Consider the following 26,123-nt stretch of genomic DNA (forward strand, 5'->3'; position numbering starts at 1 on the left):
CCCACATGGCTGCTCCGGAGCTGCTCACTCCCATGCTGACGGATGCTGCCAATGCCTGCGAGAGGGAATGGACTGTCCCCCCGCTCTCAGCTGCGAATTTGCTGTCTCACTGGTGCAGCAGACACCACACAGGCCACTGGAGTCCTCCTGCTTGTGGTGCTTGTTTGGGGTGCAGCAGAGAAGAAGAAAAGGAATGGGAAGAGTAGAGTGGCGGGATGAAACACCTTTACTAACACTCTTAAACTGACCTCGACTCAGTACTGCTTTGGGATTACACACATTATTTCTGCCTGCTCCTAAATGCTTACAGCTCCTTTCTAACACAGACATTGACTTTTCTATTTAAAATGTACTAGTAAGATTGTAGAATAAGCACAAACTCCTACCAGCAACTCCACCTTTTCTCCTCCTACCTGTCCAGCACAGTCCTCCGCAGCCACCCATCTGAGGATGGGAGAGTTAACTGCCTTGGAAACATGACGGTGTTGTTTCCACAGATGCCGAAAACTGATTATGAAAGGCATTTATTGCAATATGCATTAAGAATGTGCATTGTTTCGGTTCGGACACTTATGAGAGCTTACCTGCAGATAGGAAAAATCATGAGAGAACTCAGAGAATACAGTTGGGAAGTAAAAGCTGTTGTAAAAAAATACTACCTTTGAAACAGACCACCTAGGAGCCTGGCAATGCTAAAGTGTGAGGAGAGGAATATTTGTAAGCCATAAAATATTAACTATCCCTTCAGAATTATTCCTAAAAAAACGTATTTTGCAACACCACCACTTTTAAGGTTGAAAATGGGATCAGCCATTTTTCAGATTTTAAAAATTTTTTCTTGTAAACATTCTGAGACTTCCAAACTATAGTAAAAGATGTTACCCATTTCACTGGCATCAGTATGCCTCTAGAGAAGCATCTCAAGAGAATGAAAGTAACCCCCAGTTTTATTTTTCAAGAGACACAAACAGTGACCTTGGCGGTTTTTTTTAACATTAGGAGACATTAAGTGTCTGGTAAACATACACAATGAGACACACAATCTCTGGGTGATGATTTTGCCATGTATCACTTCAGGTGTTACTGAGATACTGTGATACAAAAGAAAGCAAGAAAAAGAAAATGCAATTTCCTTCTGTACTGCCTTCTTTCTTACACCTGGTAGTTTTAGCAGTAGCTTGCACGTAGGAAAATGTGTTTGTAATTATAAACATCTTGTGTTCTTAATTTCATTCCACTCCACAGTAATATGGCACATAACTGTACACATTTACTGGGGTGAAAACAAAGTTAAGATGACCCTGGATTTAAATATATATATGCTTTTTATCATTTTAAATATTGTAATATTTCTATTTTTCTGCTGTTTTAGCCTTTCTGTTTGCACATGAAAAACATTTTTCTGTTATATAAATTGTACCAGAGTCAAAAATCTGCTTTGTTATATTACTTGATTTACCAAATGGGAACTTGATTTATTCAATCCATATAATTACCTCCCAGCAGAGACAATACTCCAGATGCAGTAAGACTCTGCATTGGGCAATGGAACAGAGTTAAGAATTTCCACTTCAGCAACTTACCAAGTAATTCAAACTGGGGGTAGGCATAGAAAGCATGCAAGACGCCAAAGTTTCCTTTCATTGCACTTATGCTGTGCATTGCCGGGACACTCTGCCATTTCATGTCCGTCCTTTCCATGAGCCCCCCTTCCATTTCCGCTCACTCCACACACCATAGACACGTCGTCCTTTGTTCCTGCCCTCCCTTCAGGTGTGCTCCCATCCAGCCCCTGGCGTTATGGTTGTCCCCCGCCATACCCTTCCTCCATCCCCCTTGAGACTGGGCAGAGTGAGCAAGCTCTGAGTGGGTCACCACAGACAAGCGAGACATTAGAAAATTCTTTCTAACAAAGTACTCAAGAAAAATGGAATATATATTTCTCAGAATATATACACCCACGAACATCAGGAGGTCAAACAAAAGGGATGAGGAATGATGTAGTTAGTTGATCTTGTCTTGAAGGCTAGACCAGAACAACTCTCATTTTCCTTCCAGCCCTGTATTTGCTATTGCTACCTATGGTATGTTTCATATAGTTCGGTTTATGTAGGCAGGTCTCTACTAGAATAGGATGCACATATAGCATATGTGCGTGTGTGTGCATGCATGTGGATGGGGAGAGACAAAATATCACCTTTTCAGGTATTTGTTTTTTCAAATTTTAGCCTAATTCAATTATCAAAAAACATTTTAGACTGAAACACGATGAATTCCAAAAAAGGAGTATCTGCATTCCAAAAGCTTCCTGAGCTTAGCAAGCTCCAGAAAGCCATGAATAATGTTTAGACCTACTCGGAAAATATACTGTCTGCACATACACACGTAGGGATGAGAGTGAAACACTGAAATCAAACCGCGAGACTGGCTGGCTCTGCTCTTCCCTCCACTGATTTTATTTAGAACCTCTCTAATGAGATGTATCCATAAATCCCTTTGTGTCTAGGAATGCTTTATTTTTCCTGACTTGTACAAGCAGTCTTTCTTCCCAGGCTCTGAATTTAGAGCAGTAGAATCTCACTTCACAACAGGAAAAGGTGACACTGAATTTGGAAGTATTCAGACCGCCTTTAGTTGAGCTTCTTCAAAGATTCTGCAAAAAGCTGTTAAATTCCAGCAGATATTTCAGAAATATTATCCCTTGATCTGGAGAGAAGCAAGCTCAAGTACAGAGCAGAAACATAACTTTCCCAAAGTTAGTACCTGCACTAGTAAAACCTCAGGTTTCCTCAGCTGCTTTTGCAAAATCTAACCCACTTTCTGCATGTGTTATATTATTTTCAAGAGGTGAAGGCAGCTTTGATTTTACTCTTCTCTTTCAGGAGTTCCCCATCCTCGATTTAAACCACTGGCTGAAAATGCTTTTGTCTACCATGACATTTACTTTTTTCACTCACCCTGTGAACATACTTAACATCTCTATTATTAATGAGACAAAGCACCAACAATAATTCTTGCAAAAAGCTGAAACACAGTTTAAAGGATTTTGAGTACAGATGGATGGAGAGAAGAGAGAGCATAAAGCATTGACGCAATTCACCACATGGATCAGATTCAAATTCACCTGTAGGTCACTACTGAAGGGAAATGTGAATAACAGTGTGTGAGCTCAATCCACACATCACCAAGCTGAGAAAATCTATTTGGCACTATGGGTCATGTCTCAGTGGACTAAAACAACAGCTTATGTTACAGTTCAGCAAGGAGACAAGCTGGAGGATGGAAGCATAGATTGTGCTAGCAGACAGCTTCCATGCACCAGGCAACAACAAAATTTCTTGCTTCAATAGTGCTACGTTTACTCACAAGTCGTCAAAACATAAAAGTCAGAAAAACAGGAATAAAACCCATGAAACAACATCTTTAAAATAGATGTAAAAGGGCACAGCAGCAAATGTAAAATGTTTCATCCCAACAGCTCTCTAATGAAAGACAAACTGTTTGTACATCATGGAAGAAAACAAATTTCTTCTACTCATTCCTTTTCAGGCTTACTGAATAGTCAATATTTCACGTAATTCATCACTTTTGCTAGGAGGTTGACGTAAAAAAATTTTCTCCTATATCCTCACAGCTTACATCTCTTCCAGAAAAACTCTTATATGCATTTCTAGTCCCAGCATTCTAGTGAAGCCACAGCTGAAACCTGAAAGCCGCTGTTCTCTCTTCTTTTTCTATTTGACCAGAGCCTTTCCAGTACTACCTTTCAGGAAACTACCGAAGCCTAACTAAAAGACTTGTTTATTATATAGCTTAAAATGAAATAGTCATAACACTGTTACTAATTCGGCCAGCATTAAACACACTCCTTGATTTTACTCAAAGGCTATGTGTGAAAACGCTGACTACATTTGCTCCCAAAACTGGTTCTTCACAAGTTTTGTTAGTAACCTTCCTCCTAGCCAGTACCTCCTTTCAAAACGATCCAGTGCCATCTTTTCAGGTAACCAATTTCTTACCCACTTTCTAATTTTCATATTAATCTCCATCCTATCCCACGCATCCGCATTTCAAATGCTTTTAGAAAGTCCACATAGATAAGCATTACTACACTTCTCTTCCATAGAAAACTATTTATTTTCAAGAAATCTACAAGGACTTTGGAAGAACCTTTCAAATATCGCCTTTCACTCGGCTTTGTGTCTTTAATTAATCTTCCCTTCAAAAGCGAATCAAGAGCCTCACGTTTGCTGAAGAACACACGCAGCCACATGGTGAATCCAGCCACCACGGGTCTGCAGAAACTGTGCCAAGGAGACAGCGCCTGTGCCCAACAGTCACCACCACGCACAGCCCAGCCAGTGTAGACATAAAGACTAAGTGATACAGAAGGCCAAGGTGCTTTTAGGGTGTGAAAAAGAAGAAACATTCAATAACAACAAGTTATGGAACAGATCCCATGGAGAATGTTATCTTTGCTGTTTAGGAAAATCAGGGAACACTTCCTAATTTCCTGCTGTCTTAGTTCATTTCTTGTCTGTGGTTTATCCTCTCTAAAAATCACAGAGCAGTTGTCAAACTGGTGGTGTAGTTCCCTTGCTTGTGTCAGCAATGCATTCAATAAGCTTCATTTGAATGTAACGATTTCAATATCAATAGGGAGCAAGCATGACACTCCTCCGTACCCTCAGTCAGAGTAGCAGTGTCATGGAAAAGCTCTTTCTTGGCACCTGGATAAACAGCAACACTGTCTTTGATGTTTTTCTTAGAAGTCCATGCAGAATTAGCTTATTAGCAGCATTAGGAGTGATTCATTCACTCTGGATGCCAACGAGGCTACTCTGACATTTCTATTTTTTTAATCTTTGTGCAGTCAGGGAAGAGACAGCTCTCCAGCTAACTCCTCCAGAAGCAATGATTATTATCTTAAGGACTCTGCATCCATCTCAAACTTGCTGATCCTCCCTTAAAAGGGTTAAAAGAATTCCCCCATGCCCGTGCATTAGAATTCACTCTAAGGTACTCCAAACACAGATTGATCAGACTATTCCCAACAGTCAGACTCCAACAGCGTGAGAGGAGGTCCCCGAGCGACAGCGCAGTGCTGACAACACCTCCAAAAATCCCATGCTGTGGTAGCCCCACTTCTCAAATCCAAATAGTAAAAGGAGGCATGTGCAAAGAAATTATGACCAGTAAAAGCCCTACATTTCAGAGGTCAAATTCATCTACACTTGCTATTCTGGTAGTGGTAAGGAGGGATTTAGGACCCTACAAATTGCATTTACATCCATGGCCCCTTCTGGTCTCCCAGTGTGCGTAAACATGAATCATTGGTGCAGGAGTTCAAAGATCTCCTTACGCTTCGTCAGGGGTGACCATTCATATGCAGGTGTCCAGTCAACATTTGCACATAGCCAGTTAAAACACAAGCAGTCACCAAGACCAGCATTTCTGGAAAAAAAAAAAAAACAAAAAAAAAAAACCAAAAAAACCAACAATCGCTGTAGAGGTAAAGGAACAATTTCTTCTGATCCAGACACATGGTCCCACATACCCGCAAATACGCTGTCCTGTACAAACAGGGTCATTAATGATATTGGTGCAGGCTTAATTAGTGGGTCATGGGAAACATCTGTTCTTTGCAGCAGATGGCAAGGCCTCCCATCCACCGTCAAACCAGGACCAGATCGTTACTGTAATTGCCATGTTCTACTTTCCCTGAAAGATTCCTTTAAAGACTGGCATTTTTTCAGCTACAGAAAGACCAAAAACCCCTGCTGCTCTTTTGCTCCCACAATAGCTGATAACAAACCGGATCAGAGAAAGGCACTAATCCCAGGAAACACAGAATTTCTCAACCATGAAGGACAAGTATTGTGGCTTCTTTCATAAAGTACTTACGAGCCACCGTAGTAAAATCTCCTTAGAAAGTGAACGAAATAATTTTCTCTCTACAGTGAAGAAATACTATTACCCTTCACGCCTGATATATTCTTCCTGCTCCACGGGATTAATTACAGTGTATTTCAAATTAAAACTCCTGTCTTTAAACACAGCTGGCACCTAGAGAACATTAAACATGGTAAAAAAATCTATGGATTTTCTAATTAAAAATAGGAGAATGTCCCAAACCGCTGCTTTGCGATTGACTTTTCAATTTGTAACATTTAGATTTGTTTGTGGGAGGAGGCAGGAGTGCTAACACAGATTTTATTTGTTTTTTTACTTGAAAAGAAAGATCCAATGACATGTCTTATTGGCATTCAGCAAGAACAAAACTTTCACCGTACCACTCCATGAATACACCCGCTTTGCAGCTTGCACTCTTGAGCCTGTCCTACCTGGTAGATGTTACGTCTGCCACAAGTACAGCTTTTTTTGTCAGTCAGTGTGCAAGGTCAGTTCCTACTCTGGCTTACACTCCATATAGTCTACTGATGTGAGAAGGGTCCCAGGCTGTGCAATAATGTTGTGCAATGCTGGTAAGTGCCAAGCAAGCAGGCGAAGACCAGGACCACACACTTACTGTGTAATCAGAGCAAATGCCTGAAGCTTTAACCTTTACCACTGACATGTACTTTTGTACATTGACCTCAGTTGCTTTTCAGCATGCAGAGCATGGTCCAGGAGTAAAATTCCTTTAAGTCTTGACTTCAAGAATCCCACTGAGAAGTCTTGAGCATCTCAGGCGGGATAGCTAACCCCTGAAGTATTTTTAAAACAGAAGCTTACTTTAAAAAGCAACACAACAAAAAACACCTTTGGAAAATTTAAAAATGTTTCACATTGACCAAGTTCACAAAATACATCAATAGCAGGTGAAGCCGTGTTGCATCACAACAATTTCACCAGAAAATGTCACTATGAAGATGGCTGTAATTTTCAGATCAACAACCACTTTGGCATCCCACCAATTAGAGAGACAGGCAGTCGGTACTTCAGGCAGACAGTCCACCTGATCACCAGTTTAAAACTGAGACCCAAGAAAGACACTGATTTCCAGCCTGCAGCAGGATGCTCCACCCTGCCTACCATTTGGTTACAGAGACAGTGCAAGACTTGCCAGACTTTCCAAGAACTTTGGCTATTTTTTAAAAAGTCCGCAGGTGAAAATAATAGAAATTATAATTATTCAGAAAGGTACATTTAATGCTATGAATTAACTGGGAAAAGTATATGAGTTATCACAACAGACAGTATGAATAAAAATTCTATGGTTCAAACTGAAAAATTGCAACACTGGATACTAAAAACACACGCACTGCAACACCACCATAGAGCATATATTCAGCATAGCTCTATCCAGAGAAAACTGATTATGATGGTAGGACTGAAATTTAATACAGGGTGAGAACAGAAAAGTTAGGGTATTTGTTTTATCAAGAGCTATAGGAGAAAATAAATTATGTGATTGTAATAAATCAATACTATTGCCATACTGTCAGAGAATCAAGGGGCAAACCAACACGAAATATTCAAAGAACTTCATAACTAATTTAAAAGAAACAAACATCACCAGTAATATATCTACAGATTTTAAAATAAGTTGGCAAACAACAGGGCCAAAATTCTGAGTCTAGCTTATTCACGGTTTTTAAATAAAACCTGAAGATGTCCCTAATTAGAGACATCAATCAAACTTTAAGAATCACAGCTTCAGATAACACAGAAAAGGATAAGCAGAGCTCTATAACATTTACATCTAAAATGAATGCAAAGAGTCATAGAGTTGCTAAGCATCCCCACCGGGTAAAAACATGAGAAAATAAACCATACTGGGCAGACTTCTCCACAATGCCTAAAAATAACTCACACAGAGAAAGCATACTGCAACCAGCATCCCTCCTGTGCAGAGCGGCAATATTTAAACCATAAAAGAATTGTGGTTTCAACCCTACAGAGGAAAAAACAGTATCTTCACAAAATGACCACTTTCAGTAAACACTATGTTGATTTTTGGCAGATCTGGAAACCAAATTGCCATTGGAATAGGACTGGTTTCTGCAGTACCTCTACAGCAGACCCAGGCTTCAGTGCCTCGTTGTCCACATGTGCCCAAGGAACTGCTGCTGCTGTTGGGTCCTGCAGGTGGGCCTGTGAGAACTGGTTCTGAAGGGAGAGGGGAGCCCAGCTTCTGAGCCACGGAAGCCTTACAGCCTGAAAGGAGGGGCTGACTTACAAGTCACTACTTCTACCACATCTGCACTGTATTACCACACTACTCTTTTTGGTAAGCCTTGGTAATGACTCTCACAGGTCACACAAAAGCTGCAGTGCACAGGGCACTGACTACAGACATGTTCCAGGAGACAAAAATGTGTCCTGCCACCTTCCATATAGCTCTGAGCCAGCTCCAAACCATACCTTTTAGCGTGCTATATCTGAAAGGTTCCCAAATGTCAAGAGGAATGGTTAGACACCTGTGGTCTAACATCTAGGAAGCTCTGGAGTCCTTTCTTCCAGAACGAAGGAGTACACACATCTGCAAACTTGGATGTGCCCTAAACCACAGGGTTACAACACCTTCTAGAAGAGAGGGCCTTGCATAATAACCTATGCTAACCCAAAAGTCCCCCTACTTTCCACCTCACCCCTCTCAACAGTAGGAAATACAGCTGCAAATCTGGTTTAGGACAAACCAGTGGAGAACTTGGTGTACAGAAAAGTGAGGTCAAATGTTGTGGGCTGCACGAGGCAGAACATGCATTTGGACAGGAATCTGCTACTTCCTAACTGGCAGGTTATACTGCATTTAAAGTATTCTTACAGAAGGTCACAGGCTTGTCTCAGTTCAGTGGGCAGGAAGCTATTTCATTCCAGACCTCAAAATCTTATGCAAAAAACAGTCAGAAGCAATGCATCCTCATGAAAAGCCTCATTTTCAATGAACTAGCATTTTGAACAGAACTCTTTCTCCCCACCTCTAAAGCTAAACCTTTGTAGAAACTTCCACGTTTTGTTGCAGACCTCAGGCCTTTTACTGTATAAGCCAGATTCAATATTTGTCACTAAATCACCTGCTTAGGCTGGTCAAACATTTTCTGGCTATACTGGAATAGGATCTTTGCAAACAATGAAAGTCACTAATAGAGAGGGAGAACCAGCGATTTATTATATTTGCCTTCCTAGTCAACCTCAAATTACAAAATGAAGTAGAAATTGCCCTTGGAACAAGCATTCAGAAGTTCAATATTTTCATCTTGGTGGTATGCTGCAGGGCCACTCCACTCAAATATATTTTATGTATATGGTAGAAAAATGTGGGCACACACGAGCAGTTAAATGATCACTAGTACAATTAGCTACAAGCCTGCCAGCAAGACAATGTTATTCTTGTCTACTGCTAAACGCAACTTTAATTACTGATTGCAAGTTACACAGAAGTGCCAAAGTCAAGATTGTCTGTTCCCCTGATAACACAATATGTCTGACAAAAGCCTTCATGGTCAATTTCTCTCATCTCATTCAAGTGTATATAACTGATTTCAGCTGGTATCTCTCCCTGCTTCTGGTGCAAAAATTCTAAAATTATAAATACTCAGGCCAGAAGTTGTAGCTTTATAGCCCTGGACTCCTTCCTTTGGTTTTCTCCCCACAACAGCAGGGCAGGAAAACCAATTTTTTCATTGAAGGACACTGATCTGGTAAAATACAAATTGCTGTGGGAAAAGTAGAAAATAGAGAGGATGCAATTTAACTGAATATAAAATGAATCGCATGCATTTTTCCAACACATAATCCTCTAACTAAAACTAAATACAGGTTTTCAACCAAATACAGAGATTTCTCAGCAGCTGCTATGTATTTTTAGGGACAGAAAAGCAGAAGAAACCTTGCAAGTCTATTGATTCAGTCCTGTGCTTTTGCAGACTAGGTTCTGTAAGAGAAGTTACAAATTCCACATTCTTCCTACTGGAAAGCTCTTGAGGAACTCACTCCTTAGAAACATCCTCAAAAGTCTAGCCAAAATTTTCTTTCAGCTACCCATTTCCAGACAGCCAAACTTTCTACTAGACTGGAAAGTTCTTCTCTCTGTGTCTTTATCAACTCTCAGCACATGGACTTTCTAGCTCTCTGATCCTTGTCTTTCCTGCAAGCCCTCTTCTGAATCACTTCCAGCTTTAGTCTACTTTTCTTGAAAATGTGAGGTAATAATGATGAGGCCTTGATGGAAAAATATGTTCGGGTACAGAAATCTTACCTTACATTTTCAGTCCGTAAAGGATGCACTTGCTACAGATGAAGGAAGAAATTCAGAGTTTTGATTCAACACACACAGGCTTGCACCTTGGACCAGTCAGTTCCACTGATTTTTTTGTTGTTGTTATTGCTCTAATCCTCATCCTCACCCAGTTCTTTCCAGAACATCTTTCAGTCCTTTCCCCACACAGACTGTAGCTGTTAGCATTGCACCATCTGAGAGTTTTGTGCTGAGGCCACCAGGCAAAACACCGAACAAACTTGTTCTTTAGAAACTAATTTTTTTTTCCATGTTTGTCTACTTGCAAATACTGTTGTGTTTGGGCAGTAGTGTGCCCAAAGGAAATAAGAGTGCAGTTCCACAGCTACAGCAGAGCAGGAACACTGGAACTGTAACATCTGGGGAATTCTTTCCCAGAGCAGGTATGCAGAAAAGCAAAACACTGGATAAGAAGAGTGGAAAGGCTGGCTGAAATACACAGATTTAATCGTTTAAGTTTAAAAAAAAAAAATCTGAAAGTGAAGATTAATTTTCACCAATCAATATTTATTATTGTTGTGTCTGCCTTCAAACAGGAACTGCAATGATTTAGATAAATATCTAGTCAGGTAATCTAGTTTCACTGCAATTTCTGGAAGCACACTTGCTAAGGTCTCCTGGGAATGCTATTTTGAAACTTACTACTGTAATCTCGACAGCTTTATCTCCCTCTGTAACATGTATCAGAATTTGGTCTGCTCTGAGAGATTTTGCAATGCAACCTAAAATGTGTGCAGTTCATGTCCAAAATGTATCTCTTCAACTTTTACTTCATTCAAACCCAGGATGTACACAACACAACAACCAAGTGAAAACTGAGGCAGCAAAACAGACCAACAAATTCTTATTTAATCTTTTTATTAAATTTCTTATTATTAGTTACTAACTTACATTTTTTTAAAAAATAATCCAAGGTCTTTAATCAGGCATCTGGAGCCAGGAATGGAAAGGAGCCATGAGTATGTGATAGTAACAGTTAACACATTGCAGTCATCAAGTGATCTTCTGCTACAGACAGCAGTTTTGTCAAAACAAATTGATTACTGACTTGTCAGAGCTGGAACATACCTGTCTACAACAAAAGTTTCAAGACAGAGATTGGTCGTGCAGCACTACCCATGTGTATTTGTCACTGCTGTAAACATCCTTTTCTAGTCCAGACTAGATTATTTACTTTCACAAATATGTTACAACTTTTTGTTGTTGTTGTTTGGTTTGGGGTTTTTTAAGGTTTCTACTGCAGCTGGGCAGTGATACAGCCTGGGAGAAGGGGAAAAAGTTTACAGCTTTTAGGGGATGCCGTGAGTATGCTGCTGGGGAACAGGTAACATCCAGCCTACTCTTACCCTACTATAAATGCAAGACTGAAAGCGGAGTAAGCTACCTCCTACTTACCATGCAATAAGTACACAGAGAGAGAGAGGTAGGAATTGTGGTGAAATCAATGAGCTGTGAATCCATGGTGTAGCTTTCTTATTGCATGTATAGCCATACTACAGACAATACCTCATGCCTGAAATACTATTTTAGCTAACTGCAGACTTGGTGTTTGACTGAGGCATACTCCACCAAGCCTAGTGCTGCGTATGAACAGCACCATATGAATGTTAACTAACAAAGAGGCAAAAAAAAAACTTATTCAGAGGCCAAACCAGCACTATAGAATTAGACATGACAAGCACTTAGTTCACTGATTTAAAAGAAACAAACAGAAAAACTGTAAAAAAAATGGATTGCTCCTCTTTTTTAAAGTACCTTGTTTCTACAGAGGAATTACAAATAGAGGTAAACGAACCCTGCAGAATTCACGTCATGAGATGCTTGCACTTGCACCCCAACAATTCAGCCTGTGAGGTCTGTAGATGAAAGCTTCCCTGGAAGCTCAGTTTCGTACTTCTGTGGCCACAGGAGCTTTTTGCCTCCCACAGCCAAACCTCGACTTGGTCAGAGCTTTGAGGTGGACGCGCTTAAGACCTCTAGCATGAACTTCCCACAATAGGACAGAATTTAGAGCTTAAATCAGAAAATCTTGCGTTTATAGTGATTAAAACTCAGAACAGTTTTAAAAATGACTCAAGACCACTAGGGAAGATCGAAAATAAGTGAAAAACTTTGTGCAAAATATTTCCCCAAACCTTGAAGCCCTTGAAGGTAATTCCTTGCTTCTGTGCTCAGCTGCAATTAACTCAGTAGCAGTTGAAAAATTCTGTGTAGTCAGACTGTCTTTTCAAAAACGAACAAAACAATTGCCTTTATTCACTCTTATTTATTCTTAGCAATACACCCTGTTCTTAACACATCCTTCAGACAGTATAAGCAAGATGTGATTTGAATATATGCTGAAGTAGAAAATGGGAGATGTAGGGCTTCTTTCTTTCCCAGTCTAGTTTCTTACTGGAACTCACACCACAGAAAGCGATGTTTTCCCTACACCTCTACCTTATGGTCTTTGTATAAAGACACACACTGCTCTCAGCTCCAACAACTCAGGGAAGCATAGCCTGTGACTGTAGTGTTTGTCTATCCCTACAAACTGTCTCACAGCTTCAAAAAGCAAGCACTGATTATAGCAGTGGAATAAAAAACAACTGTTACCAAACAATACAAGAATATAGTTCTCCAACTGGAAACAAACAAAAAGGTTAGAATTAAAGTCTTAACTAAAGCCATTATCCAGAGCACAGAGTAGAGCTCAATCTGCCAACAAATCAGCCTAAAAATAGGGAAACACTTCAGAATTAGCCCTAAAAAAGATTAGATAAAAAGGCCACCCCAAAGAAGCAATACACCTCTGCCTAAGGTCTCAGTAAAAGCAGAAAGAAGTTAGGAACTAATAGGCCTGCAGGTATGAAAGCTCACAGAGCGATGTGATCATGATGAACAGCCGCACACGAGCTACTAACCCATGTCTGACACCCTCCGCTGCACGACAACTGCGGTAGCTGCCGGGAGCTCATTACCTTCCCATAATAGTTATCTCGTGCCCACAGTGGAAGGAAATTAATTTTGAACTGAAAAATGAAGTGTTCCCGAGCAGATGTGTCATTCCACAGCAGACGATGTCCTGCCTGCAGGCAGAAGCCCACATTAATTTCATGGTGTGGCTAGGAAAAGGTGCTCAGGCTGACTGCAGGTGCCGGGTGGGCACACGGGCAGAGCCCTTCAGGAATCCCCCCCCGCAGATCGCATGGTTTTCATCACTGTGGCATAACGAACAGTGGATGTTTCTATCTACCATTACTTCTGTGGTAACAACCTGTTAAACTTGAATGGCCCTATTTTTAAGCTTTTAAACACCAAAAAATATAGGGAGACACCCCTCATGGAGTTTATAAAAGCACTAGAGAAGACAAACACTAATCCCCTGAAGTAAGAGATGCTCAACTGTCACTTGTGCTTTAGAACTATGTCCACATAGGTACTGTCAAGGTTTCTAAGCAATCCTAAAACCTAAACCCAATATGAAATCTTTCATATACTTTCGGCGCTGATAGGCTTGGTTTTGCTAGGCCAGAACTACTCAAGGTTTATCTGTGCTTGCACTGCCTTATAAAGCATCCACACAATGTTGCACTGGTCTCAAATAAGCCTGCACCATTCCAGGCTCAACACTTGTACTGATATGTCTGCCTCTGCCACTTCTATGTCCAAGGATTTTGTTTTGCTGAGCTTTAGAGGTCCTGGACAGAAGGCACTGGAATTCCTCCACAAAACATACATTGTGAATGTTTCTTCTGTGTCAACCTAGCAAGTCATGCAGGTACTGCAAGACAATGCCACTTCAAAGTGCTCCCACAGAAGATGAAGGTGACACTGCCAATTCCTGCAACACCAATAGTCACTAATGCAAACATGCTCCCGTGCTGGCAGTAGTTCAATGACAGCCAGGGTGAAGCAAAACTCACCTGTGAGAACTTTTGCAGGGACTTTTCTTTGAGCACTGTCATTCAATGAGCTGTCACTTCCAGATACAGCCAAATGGCACAGATGGGAAGTGCAGCAGGTCCGGCAGTTAAGCTACATCCCTAGATATGTTTGGAGCACTCAAAAGGCACTGCTGAGACCATTCTGATTGTATTCATCCATGGCAGCATCCGTACGCCAGAGTTCCTCCAAAATACCTCCTCTCAGGGTGGCTTTGCTGTTGTGCCATGAAAGGATTATATGAGCAACTTGGAGACAATAAATTCACAGTGACAACTTTGACTTTAATGAAAACCCTTTCAAGATTTCATAAATAGCCTCACTGAAAGGTGGGAAGAAGTGATTACCTGAGAAATGTTACCCTCCAAAACGGTGCTTGAAATGGCTCATTTATTAACAAGCTTTACACAGCATCACTTCTCCTGTCCTATTCCTGTTTAATCTCCTGAGGACTGAATGATTTAGTCTAATTTAGGGATTAATATAAGAAAGTAATTTTGTAACACACTTTTGCCTGTCATACACATGTAGTCAAATCAGCTCACCTCACAGCCCTTTCTAGTCTTAAAATGTAATAAATAATCTATTTACTGAAATTACCACAAAAATATGCCAAATTTTGGAACCAGTCAGTAAATAACTGAGATTGCCACTGTATTTAAAACAATAGAAGGTGTTAAAAACACAGAAAGTCAAGGCAAAGTTATCCTCTGCTCGATACAATTCACTCTTTTAAGGACTTCTTTGTTTGGCTTTGCAGTATCAGAAATAAAGTGCATTCCATTGTATGATGTACAACTTCGGTATGTCATTTTAACTAGTTCACAAAACAGCACTATATTTTTAGGAATAACCTTAATTTTAAAAGGGCAGTCAGTCTCAAACTGGTTAGGGCAAATGGTACAGTTATACTCTTTTCCTGCATAGGAAAAGATGTTCTCACTTTCCAGGCAGCTCTATGTTACTAATTATTTGCTTATGTCTCGGTACGCTACTGTTATAATTGGGATGGTGGTGTAGAAATGGGTGATAAATTCTTACTTTAAGGAGACAAAAAACAGGCAAAAGCCTTCTAGAGGGTCTAGTAGAGTCTCATTCCAGTAAGTCATGTGAAAAAAAAAAAAACAAAAAAACAACCACCCACACACACCACCAAAAAAAAAAAAAAAAGTCAGCTAACAAACTCTGCAGAGTGCATGGAGCTGTTAAGAGAGATAAAATGCCAGAGGGGAAAGAAAATCCCTCGCAACTGATTAAAGGTTTCCTATTTGGTGCTATGACTCCGTGCAAAGAAGTACCCAACACCATTTAACAAGAACTACAAGATTCAGCGTGGCTGTGTGGTGCCCAAGAAGGAGCTGTAAGCGTGTTCAGCTAAAAGCTCACTGGGCCCCAAAGCAGACACCAGTGCATGAAACTGCTGATAATCTGGTAAAAGGTCTAGGAAGAAGAATAAAATGCACAGGGAGGGGAATGACTGAAAGCAATAGGCAAAAGCTCTCTATAGATGAAACTACAAATCTGAAATTTGGGAATCTGGTCAAAACTAAACAAACAGCACCACCCCAACTCATTTTTTCCTCTGTCTTTTTCCCTTTTGGGATGGGAAAAGAACCTACAAATCAGTTTTGATTACTAATCCATTTTACAGATTCGTCTGCATACTTTAACAATGAGAATAATTTGGTTCCATATACCTTAGGTAAATTAGATTTAATTAGTGATCAGCTCTGTCCCTTGATGCTCCCTCCTCTGTGATGGATTTCTGCAGTTGAGAGTACACTCCCACAGCAGAGTTTTGCACAGTACTTGAGGAGGTAAAAAAATAGCAATTCCCGAAGATCAAAGGCCCATTGAGCTGTTGGCACCACTGCCCCTGTTAAAAATTACCTCCAAAATGAGGATTACTTTAATGTTCTGTGTCATCACTGTTGCTATGACAAAAAAAAATTGGGTCGGACAGACAGTGAGTGTCACTGCGCAATTCCCACTTTTTCTGTTCCACCCCAGCAAACAAAGCATTAAGGACACTCTCCACTAGTGTTAATGAATCACGCCTGTAATTGCATCCAGCTATGATGAGCTGTTCATACCTGGTTGATGCACAATAAAAGTATTCCAAAGACAATAAAAATGAAAAATAATCTGTAGCAGATGCAAAATGATTGCATATTATCCTTAGAAATAGGTAGTCCTCCTCCCTTCAATTTGTACTGGACTGTTCTGTAGTCATGACACAAGTTCCACCAGGTACACTGAAAGCCAGAGCTTACTCCCTAACAGAAACCTTCCACAGTTCCCCAAATCAAAGCATCACAGGGTTTGAAGTTAGACACAGTTAGAAATAACAATATTTCTCCCACCCATCCCTGCCCCGGCAGCCAGAGAAGAGCAGAGGAGGCTCAAATTTAGCAAAACACTAATTTGGTTGATATAAATAGAGACAGACACGTAACAGATAAGTACGATATGGTACCACATAAACAGGAAATTACACATTTCTTACTCCTCCCCACAGAAAGTGGAGGTTGCAGGATTGAATTCTTAAATTGATGTGGCCCTGGAGATTGAGGACTTCTCACCCCACCTCCTGCACGAGTTCTCCTTGAATGATTCTCCAGTATTTGGAGCAGCCACTGAATCATTTCTCAAGCCAGTAGGACGATAAATAGGCATGTACCTAACTGGATGGCAAAAAGGGATGGGCATCACCAAAAAAGGTCACCTTTCCCCAGGTCAGCTGAAATGCAGCTTTAATTGTAAAAATAGAAGGTATCATTTCTTACAGCATAATGCATTGCTATTTCTATAAGTGAAAAAGCTTTAAAAAAAAAAAATCAATTGTTATGAGAGTATTAAGGCTACTCCAGCAATCCTGTTACCAAACATCTCAAGCTAAAGCTGTGTACCACTCAATGTTTCCCTTTTGAGGGCCATACACTGCCTAACCACGTGGTCACATGCTGTATCTGAAATATCACCATACACCCACTCCATTTTGCCAGCTGTCCTTGATAACTTTGCAGATTTTAGTATGATGAGTATGGAACTGTGCAAAAGGATTACAGAATTTTCAAAACTGAGAAACTGAGTATTTTCCTAGTAAAAGTGCAAATTTAATGTACCATAACCTATTAAGAATGAATACAATTTTTCCCCAGCTTAAGAAGAATCAATTTCATATTCAGGCAAGGACCAAACTTTAAAAGATTCAACCGGAAAGGGAAGTTTTTCAACTTTTAAATGTATATTTACATTTAAATATACACCTGCCCTTACAGTAGCACCCAAGACAAGTGAAAAGAAAAAGCAATACAAGCACTCGAAAAAGGCATAAAAATCATTGCAGTTTACCTTTTTCTTGCTCTTCTCCATATAAGGTGAATAATGTTTGCAGGGCTGGAATACAATCACAGGCAACAGGTTTTGTAATTATCGAGTGTCTTAGCTTCACCGTACATTTAATCACCTGCAAACACCATTCACTGCCTCATATACTCCTCCACTGTGAACATTATCCTATAATTAAGCAAGATGAAAGTAAACAATGTCATAACAACATGAATCTCATTTCATGCAGTGCAGTCTTAAAAAAAAAGATGAAAAAGAAAATCCCAAACACGACATCCCACACATTCAAAGATGGCAACATGACCAAGTGAGGTATCTAGAGAAAAAGTAAAGTATTTGAAGTGTTAAATGCCAACAACTGGCAAACTTACAGTACTCATACTGCAAGTTGTTTTACAGGCTTTTTGAAAACCAAATAAATAAATCATCTATAATATATGTCTGCTGTAGGCACACCTTTGGTCTCTCCAAGCTTAACCAATGCAGTATCTTCTCCCTGAAATTGCCTGAGTTAATGATACAGAAATCCAAGTGCTCAATCTTTGTTCATTTTGAATTCTGAGTATGCCATTACTTATTAATCCCTCTATATTTCTTTTATGAAGTGCTTTTGTTGATGATCCTATGCTATACTGGGAATGACAGTGCACAAGGAAAATGAAGACATAAAAGTATACTCACAAAAATAGCTCAAAACTTTACAGAATGATGTATCCACGCATTTACTGAGATGAGAGACCTTCATAAAGGAAGGCAATTGTATAAAGATATAAAGATATCCATCAGCTCTCAGCGTGTAATATAAATGTACATTTTTGATCTGACGGTTCATTACCTGAAACAGTAAAGTGACTTGGACTGCGTCACTCCAGAGCTCTGTGCATTTAATAATTCCAATATTTGGCTAGCAGTTTCTGATGTATCTGGTAAGAACAGCACACCAGAACTACAGAATAAACCACTAGGTGACTGGCTGGTCATAAAGATGACCCCTAGTTAACCTTATGATAGCCAGCCACGTTGATCTCCCCCATATTTTTGGCACAGAGGAATTAACAGCCAATGCCACAACTCTGGTTCCACAGACCGCGCACTCATTTCTGTGTCTTTCACCCAAGCCATTATGCAGGGAGGATAACACGCTCGCCCAATGCGAAAAGAGAATCCATGCTGTCTGCCATCCTGACATGATCTCGTGGTACACCAGAGCGATACTACCATACAAGACTTCAGTGAGGCCCCATCTGAAATATTTTTCAATCAGGTCACTCCTGTTCAAAAGAGAGGTATCTGAACTGGAAAAGGTGCAAAGAAAGGATCTGAGGAAAAATCAGGGTGAAAAGCGCACTTTTTCCTAAAGACTACAAGCTTGACTTGTTCAGTCCTGCAGACTGCAAGCCAAGAAAAGCCAGGATTGCTCTTCCAGCATAACCGCTGAGGACGGGGGAAGCATGATTAAGTCAAAGGACAACAAAAGCAGTGGAGTAAATGGGTGTAAACTTGCCCATTAAGAAGCTTAGCCTAGAAATACAAAGAGGATGTCTAAACAGGTTTATACCTGAGACCAATTACTTTATGAAAGGCACTATATGAGATGCAAAAGCAGCGACTGGAGTCAGAAGCCCTTACGTTCTCACACTTTGCTGACTTCAAGCAGTTCAGATAAGGGCCTCCTCCTCTCCCTCCACTGGGGCAAAAGAGGGGCAGATGGGATCCTCGGTGCTCCTGCCTCCTCGAGGCACGTTCAGCTCTCCCCACAGCCCAGGCTGCTCAAGGACCCCAGGCACCACCTGAACCCCAGCTACTGACTCGTGCCTTCTGCCTAGCTGCTGAGGAACCAGGAGGGAAGCCTGTACTGCCATCTAAACCACTCAAACGTCTGTCCAGGCCCTGGCAAAAATTCTTGAGTTCCTCAATAGCCTGGAAAAACGTTCAACATCAACAGTGCAGCACACTACAAAGTCTGTAACACCAACAGGAAAGCTTACACCTTCACACTTCGCTTCAGACTTCTTGCAGACTAAATGCTCTGAGGCATTTTCTAGATTGTACACATTTTCAAGGTTTGTTTTTTTTTTCCAAAAGCATAAGGAACAATTAAGAAAAAAAAAATCTGAAAATTCAGAGCACAGTTCTGCAACACAGTATGAACTCTGTATCTCAAGGTCAGTCCAAAAACACAGAATTACTTATATCCTGCTTTCTTTTTCATGTAAAATGACACGGCTTGGATAATACAACTTCATTAACTGGGTAACTGTATGAAATTGGGCAATGCTTGTCATTCTCCTGTATCCAAGACCAAGCACGTAGCACCCGGTGCTGCCATCAGAATGCTATTTCACTGTGATTATTTTTAATCATCCAATAGTGAACAAAAGCTGATCTCATTACGAGACAAACAGAATTAGATGACTACTTGAGCTAAAGGAAGAAACAAAATTAAAGAAAATAGAGAGCATGAGTGTTTCTGGCAAGGTAGCACCGCTTTTCACAGTCAGCACTTGTGTACTGAACACTGTTTAAACAAGCCGGAGTTCATGTATATCACCCTAATGTCTTCACTGGTTTGCTCAGACCCAGGGGAACTGGGATTGCTGAGTAACGGAGCTAAACTATTCCTGCTGCTTATTAGTAAGCAGCCTAATAAACCCCAAAAGGAGAAACAGTTTCCAGTCAAGTTGAGGATCAGGTGGTGTGCAAGAGTCAGCCGTGCCATCGGCAATGCAAGGAAAACTAGGGGAACAGTGTCTACATTTAAAACTGCCATAGGTAAAATATAAAACTGTGGATTATCACACCTAGTAAAGGCAGCGACAGCAGCACAAGAAAGACGGAGAGCAGTACGAGTCTTGCCCAGGGCCTTCAGGCATCAGGAGGCCACACAAGTCCTGCGACACAGCCAGTCCAGGAGCTGTAACTTCCCCATCCAGTACACTGGAATGATACTTGGATGCAAGATCCTACAGAAGTAAATGGTATCACTAAAAAAACCTCACTAGAGAGACCTTGCACCTTACAGCTGTATTATTACACTCAGTTTTCTGAACAGAAAATCATACCCATTACTGTTCTATAAACAACACCTTCCTCAGCCCTTTACCCAAGCCCCAAACCAATGGACCACGCTGGTCCTTTCTGCAGGAGCTGCCCCACTGCCTCTGACTCCCAGAGAGGTATTTGGGAACGTGCGTCAAGCAAGGGATGCAAGTGGCTGAAGAGCCGTACCACGGACGCTCTGTAACGAGAGCAGTGTGTCACTGTGCGACAGGGAGAGAACAGCTGTGACTCATTTCGTAGTCTACTGAACATGAAATGAGTTTGTTTCCATCTGTGATAAACTGTGCTACCACTTGCGATGCGTATTAGGCACTGCTGCTATCATGTCTTCTAATAGCATGGTAAAAATTAAAGGCTAAGCAGCAGCAAGTTCTCCAGTTTCTGCTGCATGAGACAGTGACGCAGTTTTGGCTGCCACTGGTCTCACTGTTAGACTCAATGATCAACCCTGCGAAAACAACAGAGGGCCAAGCATTGGTCCGTTGCTTGTCAAAATGCCCCATTCACACCGACACCGAAAGTGTGTTCACTGCTCATTGCAAATCCCCAGATAGGACACAGACACGGATGCGCATTTCCAATGATGAGAAAAAAAAGGATATTTGGAGTTACTCATAACATGCATCATTTTCTAGCACCAGATTGTGAGACCTAGTAGCCTGGCATTATCCAATCCTTCTTTCCAAGGGACTGTAGTAAATCTTGCAGTCCCACCAGTTGAAATACATGAACCCCAAGGACATTTCAAAGTCAAGCGTGGCTCCCTCACTACGCTCCTCTACTCACTCTCGCGCAGGCTAAAAATGATACATCCTCACAAGATCACTTCGCCATCTTCCTACCACACAGACTTAGCCCAGCACCAAGCCCCACGGCAACGAAAGCTGCTGGAGCTAACACTAGTGTCAGGTGGCCAGTGACCAAAGGGACACCCTCATACGTTCATCAGGTTAGAAGTCTCCATGTGGTTGATGTGCAGTTTGAGAGCAAAAATGGGATGGCATGCAAAAGTCTAATGAATACACGTGGATTTCAGCAAATATTAAATGAAGTGGCATCCCAATTAATCATGAAATGCTATCACGAAACTAAATGTTTTGACAGTCAAAACAGTTGGCTTCACTACAATTGTCACCCTTCTTGTGACATATGCAATTGTTATGTCATTTCATGTCGTGACAGTCAAAATAAGTTTGTGTGTTAGGACACAAACATATAACGGGCTGCTTTTCTTTCCAATTCTGAGTGGGAAAAACCTGAAATATTGCAATTTCCATCACAGTGCAAATTTCAGTTTATGGCTAATTCAAGCTGTCAAATCTTGGCAAATCAGTACATGATCTAGCTTCTCCCTGAAAATTATTCTGTTAGCAGAAAATACAGGTGCTTTTAATGAAGAAATAAAGCTTCAACAGAAATTCTCAGCAAGGTTTGAGTTGTGTGCATTTGTGCTATCATTGCACCAGTAGTACACTTGTTTTCTTCACATTGCAACAGAAAAATACCAAAATTCAAGAAGAAAAAAATACTTTTTCTCCAGACTAGTACATTTAACGGGCCTCAGAAACACAACCTTTATCCTTCCCTTCACTCTTTGATCAAATGCCAAAGATGTGACAGATGCAGCATAGCTGTAGGAGATTCCCAAACTGTGATACAGTTGTACCACAATCCACCTCAAAGTGGTACCCAAACACTGCCTCAATAGCCTAACATCTCTTCCTAAGCACAAGCACAGCTAGGCACAGAGCCAGAAGCCACTGCTGCTGACAACAGTAGTGTCTTTGCAAATTTAATTCAGGATAGCCACTTTTTTTAATCACAGGACTGGAAGTTACAGGCTTCTGAAGTTTAACTGCAGTCTAAAAATGATTCCCTGAGCATCCTCAGGTACATCACTGTCTTTCACCTGCCTCATACACAACATTACTTTTCCTAACAATTTCATCTTGGTGCCTTTTACAGCTAGGCATAAGGTGAGACTTCATACAACCAAATCCAAACACCTCGATGATAACAAGCATTGTGCTTCACAGATCTTTTTAAAAAGGTGAACAGACATTAGACCAAGCGTGCATCCCACTTTTGTATCACACTGCACTGGTTTCTCAGGAATAAGAAGAGCTGAATTTCACATTGTTGCTAAAAGTAATTTTAAAAAGAAAAAACAAAAAAGCTAAATGCAGGGGTCAAATATTGTGGCATTTAAGAAAACCTTTGCTCCTGGGGGCAGAAGGAAAAAAAAAAAGGCAACATGCAGCTCAAACACCAAAATGGGGCTCCCCAAGAGCACTACACCCCAACCTGGGTGCCGTTTCCTGCCAGAGGACCAGGACATGGCAGTGCTTGCAGAGAGGATAAACGAAAGCCCAAGAAATCCACTTCTTTGTTTCCCCATTTAAGCTAAGACCCTAACAGAGAGTGACAGAGTGATAACTACCTTTAATTTTCTAGCACTTTTACTAGGAACATTTTTTACTCTGAAACTTGTTAGATACACAGGCAAAGTAAAAGCGTTCAAGCTTGGATAATAGGAAGCAGGGTGAAGCCCTGCACTTGGGAAGGAGCGCCTTTCCCTCAGGGAAATCCTGCCGCAGCTTTGCCTATTTCAGAGGCCAAAAATTTTCTCTGGAGAAATTCTTTTTATGAGCCGCCGATGATTCATCCTTGGCAGACTGATTTAACTTTAGTCAGCAAAGCTGAACTCCAGCAAGAGGAGGAAAATCACCCTGGTCTTTCTGTTATTTTGATGGCAGAACTGAATAGCTTCTTGTTAGCAAGTCCCCTCCAGAGCATCGTTGGATGCAAGGAATGCTACAAACACAATTTACCAAGGACACACTAATGCTGGCAGTAAGAGCCTCATTAAGGGGAGTAGCTATCATCATTAGACAGGTAATCCCACCTCCAGGATTTTCTGTGGCACAAAGCTCCTACCACTCAGCTCATCTCCAAGGGTATAATTACCTTCTAGAAATGAAGCGTGGTCGTATGGGGGAAACTTCTAGGAGAGATTCAGTTTCATACAAATCAGTTAAATACTGAAGGCTTTACATGTACTCAAAGGCTTTAAAAGACCATGTCATCTTGTCAGTGGGCTGTTTAGCAGCAAATGTTTGCTGTATAAAAATCATTATCTGATTTAGTCTTATTAGCTTTGTCACCACTCCAGAGAAACGAGATGAACTAATACCATTGCAGTTGGTGTTTTACAAACGCACAATATACGCTCAAAATTAGCAAACACCTCCTTCATAAGACCAGGTCTATACTGACTTTGGCAAAAATCATTAGAATAGATCCCGAGGCCATGGCAATCATATCATTTTTCTCCAGCTACAATTATTTAAATCTGGAAAAGATCCTTTGCTGAGAAGGACTAGCAGCACTAAAGACAGCATGCCAAAGATAATGACTTGCGCAGCTAATCCCTTGTGTATCACACTGCATATTTACTCCTTGATATAAGACCTGTGTTTCTCTAAGTAAGAATTCATCACCACTAATATCATTGACAGAAAGAGGACAGAGAATGTAAATCTTGTAAATAGGCTTTATAAATAATATCAGTAATGTTTCTGTTCTTTCCATCTAGCTTCCATTCCAAAACCCATTCGTCACAAGTCCATAACACAGTAAGGCTGGCTATCTATAGTACAGGTGATATTTAAAAAAACCCACCCCCTCCAACCAGAAGACCTGTGCCTGAGGAAGCCCACTCATTACTGCAACCTCCTTCCTAATCTCAGATAGCTTGGTGAACCTCAGTATCCCTAGGTGAGGCACAGCCTTCCCAAAGCCTAAACCAGGCTTTCAGACACCTTTGGTGGGTGCACAATTAGCGTGTGTCTATAGAGACGCTGATCCACAGCTCCCTGATCCAAGCTGGCTCAGCAGCAGCTCACAAGCAGCATGCATTCACGTCAGCACACACTACCACATAGCTCACTCTCCCGATAAAGCGCTCTCCAGAACTTTATGCCTCCCAGCACATTCCCCTGTTATAATCTACTTGCACAGGATAAGCCAGAAGGCCTCCTATTTTCACTTCCAATTGAGGGATCAATCTCAAGTGTTTGGTGGTGAAACCAGGACCCATGTCTTCCCTTCCTCCTTCCCTGTAATCTCTGGTTGGACTTGCAAAGCCCTCTCTTCTCCTGGGGGAGGGGAAGAACAGGATAGCATCCCTACAGAAGTTCCCCTAGCACGATGGCATCCAGACCTGCTGTCCCCTGAGGCTCAAGGACAGGTCTGTGTGGTTGCCTCAGGAGCCCTTTCCACAGTGAGTCTGGTGCAGCTCAAAAATACTGGCGTACCCACACGTCCAATGGACCCCTGTGCAGCATCCATGGTGAACGCTATGCAGTAACCAGAGAGTGCAGAAAAAGAGACAAGGGCGTTCAGGTGGCCAAGGGATGACGGGTTTCTGCCAGAGGGTCCCTATCCTTACTCTAGAGCTTCTCGTAACAGCACCATACTTCCGTGCACTGCATGAATTGCAATCCATTTGTCCTTCTTCCTAATGGAACTTACAGATCTGTCAGAATCATGTCAATAAAGGGGAAGAAACTGTTTGCTAAGGTTAAGGGGATGAGCCAGAAGACAGCTGAGCAAGTTGAAATGTTTGCTAATGCTACTATTTCAGATGGTGCAGCAGTCCGTTAGAGGAGTAGTACAGAGCCCTGTTGCTTACAGTAATTTGAAATAAACTGGAAAAGTCTCAAATATAACATAAACATGAGGAGACTATTATTAGAGCAGCACAGATCTTGGAATTTGTGCCTCACAGACTATCAGACAAACCTTTCCTACCGTCTCCTTTCATATAGTTACTTAGTTCCTTAAATTCAGTCTAACACAGAATGGCCTAATTTTGTAAGCATTTTGGAAAACAGGAAGGGTGGGTTTTGGAACAGCAAGAGAATCCAAACCCAAGCGATTTGTAGATATATTTCACTATTTCTATAACTCGACTTTAATTCCATTGTTTAATTGCTTTAAGGTAAGGACTGCCAATCTTCTGAAAATCCACCAGATGGGTCTTCTGTATAATACTAACTTGTCAACCTCAGAGGAAGGGTGGGGGGTTTCAACCCACTACATGTTCCACCGAAATTATATTACCAATTTACAATCATCTGCTCTTAGGATAAATGCCTACTAATCTCCTTGCCATACCATGAACCAACAAACACAAATTAATGCAAATGCTCTATAATCACCTCAGTGCAACCACCGATCAACTCTGGAACTGCTCTGCCAACTTGAAGCACCAAAGGATCTGACCCCAAATGCTTCACTGCATGATATGGAGTGAAAACAGTTACGACACAACTTCCACCCTAGAAATTAAAAAATTAATAGCTTATACTGCTTAAAACTCCAAATCTCTTGTAGTCATGCAAGCCCCTCAGCCTCCAAAGAGGAAGGAAAGGGAGAGAATGATGTTTTTCTTGCTATTATCACAGAACTGGTATAACCTGGAAAAACATCTTCCAGTAGAAAGTGATTTTGAATTACTGTACTTTCAGAGGTAGACTACTCA

The 26,123-nt window shown here is 41.1% G+C and overlaps 1 protein-coding gene across 8 annotated transcripts in view; it reads right to left on the reverse strand.

Moving 5' to 3' along the window:
• Positions 1-26,123, reverse strand: part of RGS6 (regulator of G protein signaling 6) — a 303,061-nt gene that overhangs the window by 216,202 nt on the left and 60,736 nt on the right. The window contains exon 1 of one of the 8 annotated variants that reach the window (XM_075425181.1): positions 17,522-17,545. The exons of the other annotated variants lie outside the window; for them this stretch is intronic. Coding sequence (XP_075281296.1) covers positions 17,522-17,542 — 21 coding nt within the window. The 5' untranslated portion in view covers positions 17,543-17,545. Of the gene's footprint in view, positions 1-17,521; positions 17,546-26,123 lie in introns of those variants that run through there. 8 annotated transcript variants of the gene reach the window in all.

The sequence above is a fragment of the Opisthocomus hoazin genome, chromosome 7 (genome assembly GCF_030867145.1).
Source record: "Opisthocomus hoazin isolate bOpiHoa1 chromosome 7, bOpiHoa1.hap1, whole genome shotgun sequence".
NCBI lineage: Eukaryota > Metazoa > Chordata > Aves > Opisthocomiformes > Opisthocomidae > Opisthocomus > Opisthocomus hoazin.